Raw genomic sequence first — 12,660 nt, forward strand, 5'->3', positions numbered from 1 at the left:
TGCCTTTCTCCTTATTTTGTTTCCGCCTCGTGCAGCGTGACCTCCGCCCCTCCGGCAGAATTGGCCAATGGGAGGTCTCTAACGGAACCTGGGGGTGGAGCGATGGGGCGGGGTGGCCGCGAGGCTCCGAGCCTCTCCCGGCCAGCTCCGGGCCGGACAGACCCAGCAGCCGGCGAGGGTGGGTGGGCGAGGGCGAAGTGAGAGAGCTACCCGGGGGGCGGCAAGCGGGGCCAGAGACCCGGGCGGATACGTTGCCGCTGACCGACGGGGCCCGGTCATGCCGAGGCTGGACAGCTACTGCGGGGCCGAGGGGCCGCTGAGCCCGCGCTGGACGAGCGGCGGTCTGAGCCCATGCTTCTTCTTCACAGCCGCGCCCACCGCGCTCCTGGGGCTGGGGACCACGGCCCTGGGGCTGCGGCTGTGGCGGCTCTGCGCGTCACGGGCCCAGCCGGCCTTGGGGCCGGGCCGGAGCCGGGCCGCGCGGGGCCTCCTGCCTGCGCTGCAGCTGCTCCTGGGCGGGCTGCAGCCGCTGCTGCCCCTGGCGGCGCTGACTGCCCGGGCCGCTGCCCCCTCCGACGCCCCGCTCCCGGGCTACGTGCTGCTCGGGGGCCTGCTCGGGGCCGGCGCCGGGGCCTGCGCGCTGGCGCTGCAGCTGCTGGACCGGGCGCCGGCAGCGGGCCGGACCGGGCACAGCGCCGGCCTTCTCCTGCTATGGGCCGCGGCGTTGGTGGCCGAGAATCTGGCCCTGGTGTCCTGGAACAGCCCGCTGTGGTGGTGGTCCCGGCGGAGCCAGGAGCAGCAGGTGGGGCGGCGCCCGGGTTGGGCGGGTAGGGAGTGCTGACTCACCGTGGCTCCGGGGCGCCAAGGAGTCTCCGCAGCCTCCCACCAGCACTGACGCTGTCTGTTCCAGGTGCAGTTCGGCCTGTGGGTGCTGCGCTATGTGGTCTTCGCGGGGCTTCTGACCTTGGGGCTCTGGGCCCCCGGCCTCCAGCGCCGGACCTACGCCTTGCAGGTCAACGGAGACGAGCGTGACGTGGAGAGCAGCCAGGTGCATCCACACTCCGAGTGCCTGACGGCCCTTCCCAAACAGCCGGACTTAACTCCCCCTGCGACCGGCATTGCCGGGGCCACTGGTCCCTGCCCCTGGCCGGTCCGAAGCAGAGGAGAATAGGGGTGGGCTGGGCTGGTGAGGCCCTTCCCCGGAGCCCAAGCTTGACCCCCCCTGACCTCCCGCCTTCCTGCTGCCCCTGAATTCCACACTTTCCCTCCACAGCCTTTGCCAGCTACGGGCTCCTCTAGACGCCCTTCCACGTGGCGAGATCTTGGTCGGAAGCTGCGGCTGCTGAGTGGCTACCTGTGGCCCCGAGGGAGCCCAGCCCTGCAGCTCCTGGTGCTTGTTTGCCTAGCACTCATGGGCCTGGAGCGGGGGCTTAACGTGCTGGTCCCAATCTGTTACCGGGACATTGGTGAGGCGAGGCCCAGGGAGAGGGTGGAAGGTGCCCCCCTCCCCCACCCGCCCCACCAATATTTCAAATATTTTCTCTGCCACATTGTATCACACTTTTCTGTATACATGTCTCTCTCTGTCACACATACATACACATGTCCTGAAGCTTTCTCTGATCCCACTGCATTTGGCATATAGTAGGCATATAATTGTAGGAATGAGTTTAACTGATCATGTTGGTCAGTTCCATTGTAGAAACCTGTACCAATTACTTACTATAACATAAATCAGGAAGATTGTGGAAGACACATACAAACTGAGAGTGTGGGTAACCAGAGGAGGCAGAGATGGGTTCTGGCCATGGAGACCACAGAAGTCTTCATGGAAGGGGGAATTTGGAATGGGTCTTGAAAAGTGATCATAGTTGGTAGAGAGGACATGTGAAACAAAAAAGGGCATGGGTGGAAGGCATTTGGGCAGAAGGACACCCGATGCATGAATATAGGGTAGGAATGGAGTCCTGGGCCTACATTAGAAGATGGGGAAAGGTCCTTGTGATAATAAAATTGGAGGGGGGAGGATAACTGGGAGTCCTTCATAGCACCAGGCTTGGGGGGAGGCAGGAATGGCTAGTTTCTCAGGACACTTCCACTAGAGAGTGGCTACCAACCAGTACTGACTGTTTTTTCATAGTGAATGCACTAACTGCAAAGGCCCCTTGGAGTTCCCTGGCCTGGATTGTCTGCACTTATGTCCTACTCAAGTTCTTGCAAGGGGGCGGCACTGGCAGTACCGGTACAGTAGTTATTCTGTGAACCTACCCCCAATTTTAGGAGCCGCAAACCATCCCCCATGATTGTCCTTTCCTCCTTCCTTTCACTCAGTTTCATGGGGGTTTTTTAAAAAATAAATATACCCTACTTCCTGGCTTCAGGCCATCCCTTCTCATGTGCGTGTCCCTTCCCCAGGATTTGTGAGCAACCTACGAACATTCTTATGGATCCGGGTACAGCAGTTCACGGCGCGTCAAGTAGAGCTGCGTCTCTTCACCCATTTGCACGGGCTGGCCCTACGTTGGCACTTGGGACGACGGACGGGAGAAGTGCTCCGAATTGTTGACCGAGGCACAGCTAGTGTCACTGGGCTGCTCAGGTAGAGAAATAGGCAGGATCTGAAGGAAGGAAGCATAGGAGAGAGGACCCCAGGAGAAGCAGGGCAGGGTTTTGGGTCTGCTGCCTTCCTCTCCGTTCATCCTTCACTCTCTCTATACCCATTTGGCAGCTACCTGATATTTAACATCTTGCCAACCTTGGCTGACATCATCATTGGTATCATCTACTTCAGCATGTTCTTCAATGCCTGGTTTGGCCTCATCGTCTTCATCTGCATGACTCTCTACCTCAGTGAGTTCTCATTCCCTGACTCGAGGTTGACTGGGGGGAAAAGGGCCAATGATTTCCAACAGCATCTTACTGCTTACTAACAAGGAACGTCACCATGACAGTTCACGGTGATTTTTCTGATGATCATCATTTGAATTCAGGGATGGAGTTGTGAGGAGAGAGAGAGAGAATATTTTTTGCTGTTAAGTCTGGTGCAGGCTCAGGGTCAGGGAGAATCAATTTACAAACAGCATGTGTTTATTCATTCATGAAATTACTCAAAAAATAGAAAAGGTGCTCAGTAAATGTGTGAGACACCATTGGGGGGTGGGATATACAAAGACACAGCAGTGTCTACTTAGCCCCTTCTCTGGAGTATCAGCTCACTCTAGGTTTGTAATCAGTTTAATCGTGTGATCAGTGGTGAATACACTTGGCTGATCCTGGCCTGAATTGTTGGGGAAACTGCTGTATCTTCTCCCCTCCCCCAACCACTCCTACCACCCTCCAGCCTTGACGATTTTAGTCACTGAGTGGAGAACCAAGTTTCGCCGTGATATGAATACGCAGGAGAATGCGACCCGAGCTCGAGCAGTGGATTCTCTGCTCAACTTCGAGACGGTAATGGGGCTTAGCCCTCAGGACTGTACCCATGGAGTCAGCAAGTCCTGGAGCCCTTGGGAGCAGCCGGCCTCCAGTCTGGCTCTGCCCTTCCTTCCTGCGTGGCTGCAGACAAGTCACTTCACCTCTAGGCTTCAAAGTCCTTTTCTGTAAAATGAGGGCGATAGATAAATGACTTCTAGGGTCCCTTCCAACTTCTATCTCCTACCACCCTATATTCGTGGTTGGTGGGTGTGACTCTGGGAAGCATTGGGGGGGGCCTAAAGCTAAGGTACCAGGTGCTACAGTGGGTTTTGACCTCCGTAGGTGAAATACTACAATGCAGAAAGTTACGAGGTGGATCGATATAAAGAAGCAATCATCAAGTACCAGGTGAGGCTCCCAGGGATGAGGTCTGGGCCGGTGGACACTCCTGAGCACTCGGTGGGACACCAGGGATGATGGGAACAGCATGTGGATTCTAGCGAGAGAGATCGCCTTGTCACAGTTATGTTGGCACGTGACACGCCTTCCCCTTCTGTCACCCGTCCTTCAGAGTTTGGAATGGAAGTCAAATGCATCGCTGGTTTTACTAAACCAGACACAGAATCTGGTTATTGGGCTTGGGCTCCTGGCCGGCTCTCTCCTCTGTGCCTACTTTGTCAGTGAGCAACAGCTCCAGGTGAGACTTGAGGGAAGAAAGGCCGAAGGGGAGCTTCTCTCTAGGTGGTGGGTGGGAAACAGGTTAGACAGTTGGGAGATGGCTTTTAGTCTTCCTTGTTCATGACACCGTTTCCCTTTGTTGCCTGAAGGTCGGAGATTTCGTGCTGTTTGGCACCTACATCATACAGCTCTACATGCCTCTCAACTGGTTTGGCACGTACTACAGGTAGTGTGGTCCCTGGCCCTTCACCTTTGCAGTCTTGGTCCCATCTTTCATCATCCCTCTCCTCTTCTCTCTGCTCCTTTCCTTCTCTCCAACATATCACCTTCCCTCTCCCAGGATGATTCAGACCAATTTCATTGACATGGAGAACATGTTTGACTTGCTGAAGGAAGAAGCTGAAGTGAGTAGAGTGTGTTAGTCTGAGGGATGGGAGACGGTCACTGTGGCTCTCTAAAGGAGTCCTGTAGCCATAGCTAGTTCCTGGTGTTCTTAGGTGAAGGATATTCCAGGGGCTCCACCCTTGCAATTTAAGAGAGGATACATTGAGTTTGAGAACGTGCATTTCAGCTACACAGATGGGTAAGGGACCTCCCACAGCTCCCCCACACTGATGTCCTAACCCCATCCCCCTCCACAGAGCAAGAAAGAGGCAGGGGGGGTGGGGCGCAGCGGAGAGGGAAGGAGGGGGGGAGAGGGAGAGACACAGAAAGACAGAGATCCTCTAGCTCCTTCCCCATCCCCATGGAATCCCCAGCCACTGCTCTCTTCATCAGCATTTTCTGCCCCTCTCTTCTCTCTTTAAGGGAGAGAGGGGAGGAGTGAAGTGAGAAGGTTATGACCCAATAGCTAACCATCTCTGTTCTCCCAGGCGGGAGACCTTGCAAGATATCTCCTTTGCTGTGATGCCTGGACAAACACTGGCCTTGGTAAGGAGAGATGTGCCCTCTTTCTCCCTTGCCTCACCCCTCTTTCCTTAGCCTCATCTAGTGTGATACAATGGAAAAACAGGTTCTGACTCCAAACCACCCTGCCTCCTAAGGTTCATTTCCACATTTGCAAAGTGGGAATACTACAAACCTGTTCACCAGGTTGTGGTGAAGAAAGCCTTTCCCGAGAGTACGCACTACAGCCCCTGGTTGCCTCTGGGGTCTAGACATGTTGGGTGGCAGTGGGAGAGAATTTGTGTGGGTCTCGTGGGAGGGGACTGGCAAAGTCACAGGATTGATATGGGGGAGTAGGGGCAAGGGGTGGCAGTTGGAGTGGGTCTGCCAGCTTCTGTGGGGCTCAGTGTGTTTCTTTCACTTCTTACATGACAGGTGGGGCCCTCAGGGGCGGGGAAGAGCACCATCCTTCGCCTGCTGTTCCGCTTCTACGATATCAGCTCTGGGCACATCCGCATAGATGGGCAGGACATTTCACAAGTGAGTGCAGAAGAGGGGCCTCTAACAGGGGGTAGGGGTCATTTCCTATTGGGTTCCCAGGGAGGTGGTTAGAGGCACTGTCCGGCTAGGAACAAGGCTGACCTCAACCTTCCCAGCCCCAGAGTGACTGAGGCCTCAAGGGGAGCCCTAGACGATCGGGGTGGGTGCTCTCTTGGCCTCAGGTGACCCAGACTTCGCTTCGTTCTCACATCGGAGTTGTGCCCCAGGACACGGTCCTCTTCAACGACACCATTGCTAACAACATCCGATATGGCCGAGTCATGGCTTCAGACTCCGAGGTAGAAACTGCTGCCCAGGCTGCTGGGATCCACGATGCCATCCTGACCTTCCCTGAAGGTGGGAGTCCTTCCCCAGAACTGGCCCCTGCCCAGCCCAACACAGTACCCTGCCTTGTGAGCCACTAAAGGGCTTTCACCACCCTTGGCCTTTCTTTGTCGGTCCTTGGGCCTTGTTAGCAGTTACTGTGTTCCAGGTGCTGTGCCAGGTGCTGGGTATAGGTGGTGTAGTGGATGGAGGACTGGGCCTAGAGTGAGGAAGACCTGAGTTCAAACCTGACCTCAGTTTCCTTATCTGTAAAACAAGGACAACAATAGCCTTCCAGGTCCCAGGGTGGTCATGAGGAGCACATGAAGTGATTGTAAAATGCTCGGCACAGGGCCTGGCACACTGCGTCTGACTTTCCGTGACCCCATTTGGGGTTTTCTTGGCAAAGATACTGCAGTGGTTTGCTATTTTTTTCTCCAGCAATTTTACAGATGAGGAAACGGAGACAGACAGGGTTAAGTGACTTGCCCAGGGTCACACAGGTATTAAATGTCTGAGGTCAGATTTGAATTCATGAAGATGAGTCTTCCTAATTCCAGGCTGCTTCTGGCACATAGGAAATATGTAAATATTTCCTAGTATTACTGTTATTAAGTAAGAAAATAAATCCTGCATCAAGGAGTTCACATAAGGGAGAAGACAGTGTAAATGCCCAGATAGACACAAGATAAATACAGAGTGGCTGAAAGATCATTTCAGAGGGAAAGGTGAGATGTGAGCTGAGTCTGAAGGAATTCAGGGAAATGTTGAGGAGCAGGTGAGGTGACAAATCATTCCCAGCAGGGAGGAAAGACCAGGGGCTGTGCTCTGGGAGCAGTACGAGAGCCAGGGTGGTTGGATGGCAGAGCCGGCAAAGGAGGAGAGGGTGAGAAGAGGGGCAAGACCTCAACCCAGGCAGAGCCCCTTTTTTGCTCCGGGTCTTCTCTGCTGTGGGAGTCATGAGAAGCGCACGGTTCTGCCTCAGAACACTGACCGGGGGTGTCCACAGGCTATGAGACCCAGGTAGGCGAGCGAGGGCTGAAGCTGAGTGGAGGGGAGAAGCAGCGTGTGGCTATCGCCCGAACCATCCTCAAGGCTCCAGACATCATTCTTCTGGATGAGGTAAGACTCCTAGATGGCCCTTGACCCCTAGCCCAAGTCCTCTTTGGTCCTTGACAACCCTGCCCTCTCCATGACTCAGCAGCCTCTTTGGTTCTCAGACCTCAGTATTCCTTCCTATCACAAAAGCCCCAGCCTCCGTGGGCAGCTTCCCTAAAATCAATCTGGCAGAGGTTAGTGTGCCAGCTTCTTGTTTGTAGGCAACATCAGCACTGGACACATCAACCGAGAGGGCCATCCAGGCCTCCCTAGCCAAAGTCTGTGCCCTGCGCACCACCATCGTGGTGGCACACAGGTACGGAGCTGGGGCCAGTGGGAATTGCGCACAGAAACTTCACTATCTGTGGTGGGGGAGGGAGGCTCTGCTCACTAGTATCTTCGACTTCCCAGGCTATCTACGGTGGTCAATGCTGACCAGATTCTAGTGCTCAAGGATGGTTGCATTGTAGAAAGAGGAAGGTAAAGATCTTATTTTTTATCCATCTGTTTGTTTTGCAGCTATATCCCTTCCCTCCCCTCCTCTCCTCATCAAGCCATCCCCTGTAGTAAAGTTTAAAATATTGAAAAAAAAAATTCAACAGAACCAACTAACACATTAATTGTGGAATCTCTTTCCTAATATCATTCTTGGGGATTCAAGAAAAGGGAAGAATCTGGGACAAGATGATTTAAGTACTGAGCAATTGTGACTTTTATTCTTTTCCCTATCCTAGACATGAGGCATTGCTGGCCCGAGGAGGGGTATATGCTGACATGTGGCACCTGCAGCAAGAGGGACAGGATGAGGAAGCAACTAAAGTCACAGAGAGCCAGCCACCAAAAGGAGATCCTCAGCCCCCAGGACCATAATGAAGGTTGGGGGAAGCATCCTCATCAGTACAGGCTGATATAAGCTGCACCACCATGAAATACAGCTCCTCACCCCACTTCACCCTATTCTTGGGGTACACTTGTGGGAATGGTGTATCTCACCCATCAGGGGAAATGGGACCTCAGAAATAAAGTGTGGAGTGAAACCTGAGCTCCATTCTGTATTTACAGAGATAGAGACTCTGAGCTTGGTTCTCCTATACCCTCCCAAGAGAGAAAGAGTCATGACCAGAAGGGTACCGTTGTTTGGTAAGATGCTTTATTCCTTTCCAAGTCCTTTCTGCCTGCCCCACCAACTCAAGGGACACGGGCGACAGCTCCAGAGATGACCCCTCCGTGGGGGTCACAGAAGAAAAAATGGATAAGTGGATGGCTGGTTCTCTTCTAGCCAGATTCCACCTACCCCTTCAGACATGGGTAAACAGAGCAGAGATTCCTGCTACCTTGAACTCAGAGGCACTCCTGGTGTGGTCTTCCTCACTTTCAGCTCTGGATTCCTACTGTCATTCTCGTTCTGAGCTTCTAGCCTCTTCCAGGGGACCCTGGAAGTGTGAGGGCCACAGCCCTTCTCAGCTAAGCCTCCCTCCCCACTCCCAGGGCCCTAGCAAAGGCTGCAGTTGGAGGGTTTCAGGCTTCGGCTCTGGGCCTGGAGCAGGGAAAGGGGAGAGAGAGAGGGAGGGGCAAAGTTAGGACTAGCCTAGGGTAAAGCCTATGAAGAAACCCCTCCCCTTTCTGTTCCTGTGTAGCACAATACCTGCTGTTTTCGGTATTCCTCCTCACTGGCTGACAATGCTTGGGCCAGAGCTATGTCTTCTTCCTCTTGAGTACTGAGAGTAAAGAGTCAGCTTGAGACAGTATCGTTAGCCCCTTCACCCCCAAACTCAGCTCCTCCACCTCTACCACCTTCCCAAGTCTCCTCACAGCAGGTACCTAGGAGCGATAGGCTTGGCCTCAGTCAGAGACAGGATCAGTGCTTGCTGGAGGGCTTCATCTTCACTCTACAGAGAAAGACAAATTATCCAGCCTTCTCTCATTCACCACCCATTTGATTCCCCCTCCTCCATTCCTATCTAAACTCACCAGGCCATTCTGCAAGGCATGAGTCGGTGACTCAGCAACTCTAGGAGAAAGGAGAAAAAACCAGCATGGGGATAGAAGCATTGATGAGAAACAAGGTCAGGGAGAAGTGGAGATATACATACCTGCTTTGAGAAGGGGGTGAGGTCCTACCCGACCCTGGGCCAGGGACTGGGGTTGTGCTAGAACCTAAGCCCTGGGCTCTGGAGATAGCAGCCAGTCTGCAGGGGAGAGATACCTTCTACATATACCCCAGGAACAAATCCCCTTCCAGTTGCCTCTTCTCCAGGGAGTTAGCGGAGGTGGAGATGACAGCAAGCAACCCAAGGGAACACAAAGGGTTTCCTCCACCAGAATGGGGGGCTGTAGTTCTAGGGAGATGCTAAGGGTATTCCAACCCAACAGGAGTACAGGGCAATTGGGACTGAGCAGCTGGGCAACTCCCAAATTCAGAGTAGGGAAAGCACACTCCTAGAGTTACCCAGTCTGGCTGGAAGGCATTCTGTTCCCAGAGCACTCATGGTCTAGGGGGTGCCTGTGCTTGAGACAGAAGTTTCGGCCACATCGTTCACAAGTCAGCTCCATCATTTCCCGTTGCCGGCAGCCAGGGCGGCTACACTTATTGGTGAAGATCTAGGGGGGCAGACAGAAGACACTCCACAACAAAGACCTCTTTTTCTCACCCATCCATTCCTGGCTGTCACCCAAAAAGCCAGCCTTCTCAAATCTCCCAAGCCTTCCTATTGGCTGCAAAAAAAAATCAGCGGTTCCCACCGAGGTGAAGAGCTGGCAGAATTCCCTCACCTTGCGTTTGCGTTGTGCTGGGTCAGAGCGACAGTCCCTGTCAATATGCTCCCCTACGGCACGGTCTGGTGATTCCCCTCTTGCCACAGGCACTGGTACATTGCACAGCGGGCATACAGGCACCTGTACATCCTATAGCCAGGAAGAAGAGAAAGGAAGGCACATCTTGGGGACCACTGTTTATGCTACTACATTTCTGACAATGAAGAAAGTCTAGTAAAGCCCCAGGATATGAACTGTGGCCTCGAACCCTTCCCCCTAACTTCTTTTATCAAACAACAGCCATGGCATAGCCTCAAGCTTAGATAAAGTAAGGAGATGCATGCAATGTCTTATTTGTTGGGCACCTACTATGGCTGACAAACTACACTAAGAAAAACATGGAGACACCTATCCTCAAGGAATATGACAAGTCTCTGGGTAGCATGTGGTGGGTAGAACACTAGACCTGGAGTCAGAAAGTCCTGAGTTCAAATTTCACCTCAGATACTAGCTACATGACCTTGGGTGGGTCACTTCATGTCGGTCTGCCTCAGTTTCCACGCCCATAAAATGGGCATGATAATAATAGCACCTACTCACCAAGGTAATTGTGAGGATGAAATGAGATAATCTTTGCAAGTCTCTGTGCAAACCTTAAGGCACTGTATAAATGCTAATTACTATATGACATGGATGATGAACCATAAAAAAGATGACCTTAATGCAAGACAAATTTGAGCAGTGTCACAAAAGATATATATATATAAAGAGATTTATAAGAATTTAGAGGAAAGAGATATCTGGCTGAAGCTATGAATTAAATCTTCATGTAGGAAGTGGCGTTTTATCTGGGTACTAAAGGGAAGGTAGGATTTAAACAGCCGGGTTTTGGTTTTTGGTTTTGTTTTTTTTGGGGGGGTGGGGAGGCAATCTAACCCATAAGTAGCAAAGTCCAGCCAGGATAAGCTGTAAGATGTGTGACATTAGTAGAAGTCAAGACTAGAAAAGTAGGTTGGAGGGCTTTTGAGCAACTGACTGGGCTATGGGAAACACAGGATTAGTCGTCAATTTTAGGAAAGACTTACCTGGCATAAGATGGTGTAAGATGGTAGAGGGAGATGGTAATGGAGGCAGTGAGGGTCTGAACAAGTGGCAGTAATAAGAAAAGAAAGAAGTGGACACTTGAGAGAGATTTTAGAAGCAGAACTGACGGTGTTTGTAGACTGAATAAATGTGAGGGAGAGGATTGATTGACCTTGGGTGACTCAGAGAAAAATGGAGACGATGGCTGCAGATAGGGAAATCATTCTCTCAGGAGTAGTGGTTAAAAGCATGGGACGAGATGAGATTACCAAGGGACAAAGTGTATGGAAAAAAGCCTTGAGAAATGCCCACATTTAGGGAGGGGGAGGATAAAGAGAAGCCCTCAGACATAGGCGAGACCACAGATAAGAGCCAGAACTGTCACAGGAGTGGAGGGAGGAGGGAACATGAAGTAGGAGGGGGAGGAGGTGTTTAACCATGGCAAATGCTGCAGTAGGAGCATAATCTGTGTCAATACGGTCCTGTTTTTTTTTTTCCTCAATCTTCCTCCCTCTCCCTATAAAAAAGGCAGAAGTTCTCATCGATCCCTAAACTCACCTTTTGGTAGGCAGAGCCACAATGATGCTGGTCATAGGCCACATGGTCTGCACAGAATATGCCAGAGCAAGCATCACACTTGAGAGGCAGGAAATCTGCAAGGATGGGACGGTGTCTGGATGTCTAAACCATGCCTCATTCATACGATAACCTAAATTCCTTTTTTTGGTTCAATCTCCATCCCCCATTCCACCCCCGGGTAAGCTCAGCCTTCCCCCTTCCTAGGCGCATCCCTTCTCACCCCACCCTCCACCCCCCATGCCACCAATTCCTTCACTCTGTGCCACGTCTCCAGCAGCATCTTATATGTGGGTGTATGTGTATACATCCACGTATATATATAATATACATAATGCATTACAGCTTCGCTTTGGGACTTAGCTCTTTACACTTCCTCTAAGTACCCACTACCCCTCTATCCCCAGGACGGTCCGTCTGCTGCACCCTCCTCTGGAGAGCCCAGTCCAGTAACTCCCCAGCCTCCCGCGCTTGCTCTTAAGGCCCGCCCTTTAGCCCAGGCTCCGCCCCCTGTCGATCCGCTTCTAAGCCCCGCCCCGGTCCAAGTTCCGGCCTCTAGGCCCCGCCCCTCACCCAGGCGCTGACAGGTCTGTTCGGAGCAGTGAGCTCCCAAGTCCGGGAATTCCATGGCCGGCGACGGAGGGAGGAGGAGCCTCTGGGTCGAGGAAGCGAAGAGGGAGCGTAGCGACGGCGCTTGGTCCAAACCTGGGCAGACCTATCACGCCCCCGGGGGCTCCTCTGCCTTGGTGCGCTCAGTCCCGGCCAGACCCGCCGCTCTCCGATCCGAGACCCAGCCACCGGCGATCATCGAGTATCTGCAGGCTCCGCAGGCTCGGCTCCGCCCCCTTCCGCGCCACGGGGCGCGGTGACGTCACGGCACGCACCACTACGGGCGCGTTCCCGGCCCGTGCGGCGAGCCAGCCTCCTTGCGTCCCACTCACCTTCCCTCTCTTCCACCTTCCTCTATTATAATCTCCCGGCTTTTGAACTTCCTTTCCCTGGCTGGGATGACTAGTTGTAGCAGAAAGAGTGAACGAACGAGCTGACAAACGGACGAACTAACGAGAACTGCACTGGAGCGGCCATGGGATCCTAAGCGTCGTCACACATGAGCCCCCATCTAGGGTGCCCACCAATATCAACCAGCCTGTACGCGAATACATGCAGTGACAAAAGGCTCAGTAACTTCCAAGCAGCCTGTGCTATTGTTGGACCACGAATTGCCAGGAAGTTCTACCTCATGTAAGCTGTGTGACTATTGCCCATATAGGCATAGATAGATTTCCCCAGCGTCTCCCCGACCTGTCT

The 12,660-nt window shown here is 53.1% G+C and overlaps 2 protein-coding genes across 4 annotated transcripts; one reads left to right on the forward strand and one right to left on the reverse strand.

Annotated features, from left to right (window-relative positions):
• Positions 1-209: 209 nt before the first annotated feature.
• On the forward strand, positions 210-8,002 carry ABCB6 (ATP binding cassette subfamily B member 6 (Langereis blood group)). The gene is made up of 19 exons (XM_036757309.1): positions 210-802; positions 911-1,048; positions 1,274-1,466; positions 2,141-2,242; positions 2,416-2,599; positions 2,729-2,850; positions 3,341-3,450; positions 3,757-3,822; positions 3,986-4,111; positions 4,242-4,318; positions 4,433-4,496; positions 4,590-4,675; positions 4,965-5,022; positions 5,413-5,517; positions 5,700-5,874; positions 6,851-6,963; positions 7,161-7,255; positions 7,351-7,419; positions 7,674-8,002. The coding sequence occupies exons 1-19, from the start codon at positions 278-280 to the stop codon at positions 7,807-7,809; spliced, it is 2,544 nt and encodes an 847-aa protein (XP_036613204.1). The 5' UTR covers positions 210-277; the 3' UTR covers positions 7,810-8,002.
• A 65-nt stretch (positions 8,003-8,067) lies between these two features.
• Positions 8,068-12,204, reverse strand: ZFAND2B (zinc finger AN1-type containing 2B). Of its 3 annotated transcripts, none has more exons than XM_036758083.1 (9): positions 11,926-12,204; positions 11,335-11,429; positions 9,712-9,843; positions 9,389-9,540; positions 9,033-9,128; positions 8,911-8,950; positions 8,761-8,828; positions 8,585-8,657; positions 8,068-8,372 (listed from the first exon to the last, which is right to left on the reverse strand). In XM_036758083.1, the coding sequence occupies exons 1-9, from the start codon at positions 11,978-11,980 to the stop codon at positions 8,334-8,336; spliced, it is 750 nt and encodes a 249-aa protein (XP_036613978.1). In that variant the 5' UTR covers positions 11,981-12,204; the 3' UTR covers positions 8,068-8,333. The 3 variants fall into 3 exon arrangements, with proteins under 3 accessions (XP_036613978.1, XP_036613977.1, XP_036613979.1); XM_036758082.1 differs by having other exon boundaries at positions 8,068-8,476; XM_036758084.1 differs by lacking the exon at positions 9,033-9,128 and having other exon boundaries at positions 8,068-8,476.
• Between the last annotated feature and the right edge of the window lie 456 nt (positions 12,205-12,660).

The sequence above is a fragment of the Trichosurus vulpecula genome, chromosome 4 (assembly GCF_011100635.1).
Source record: "Trichosurus vulpecula isolate mTriVul1 chromosome 4, mTriVul1.pri, whole genome shotgun sequence".
Taxonomy (NCBI): Eukaryota; Metazoa; Chordata; class Mammalia; order Diprotodontia; family Phalangeridae; genus Trichosurus; species Trichosurus vulpecula.

Bases quoted from the DNA above. Each gene is read 5' to 3' on its own strand.
- ABCB6 (XM_036757309.1), top strand. From the start codon at position 278: ATGCCGAGGCTGGACAGCTACTGCGGGGCCGAGGGGCCGCTGAGCCCG. The intron at 4,497-4,589 runs GTGAGTAGAGTG...TGGTGTTCTTAG, and splicing joins TGCTGAAGGAAGAAGCTGAA to GTGAAGGATATTCCAGGGGC. The intron at 7,256-7,350 runs GTACGGAGCTGG...TCGACTTCCCAG, and splicing joins ACCATCGTGGTGGCACACAG to GCTATCTACGGTGGTCAATG.
- ZFAND2B (XM_036758082.1), bottom strand. From the start codon at position 11,980: ATGGAATTCCCGGACTTGGGAGCTCACTGCTCCGAACAGACCTGTCAG. The intron at 11,430-11,925 runs GTGAGGGGCGGG...CCATCCTTGCAG, and splicing joins ACAGACCTGTCAGCGCCTGG to ATTTCCTGCCTCTCAAGTGT. The intron at 8,477-8,584 runs GTATTGTGCTAC...TCCCTGCTCCAG, and splicing joins AGGAATACCGAAAACAGCAG to GCCCAGAGCCGAAGCCTGAA.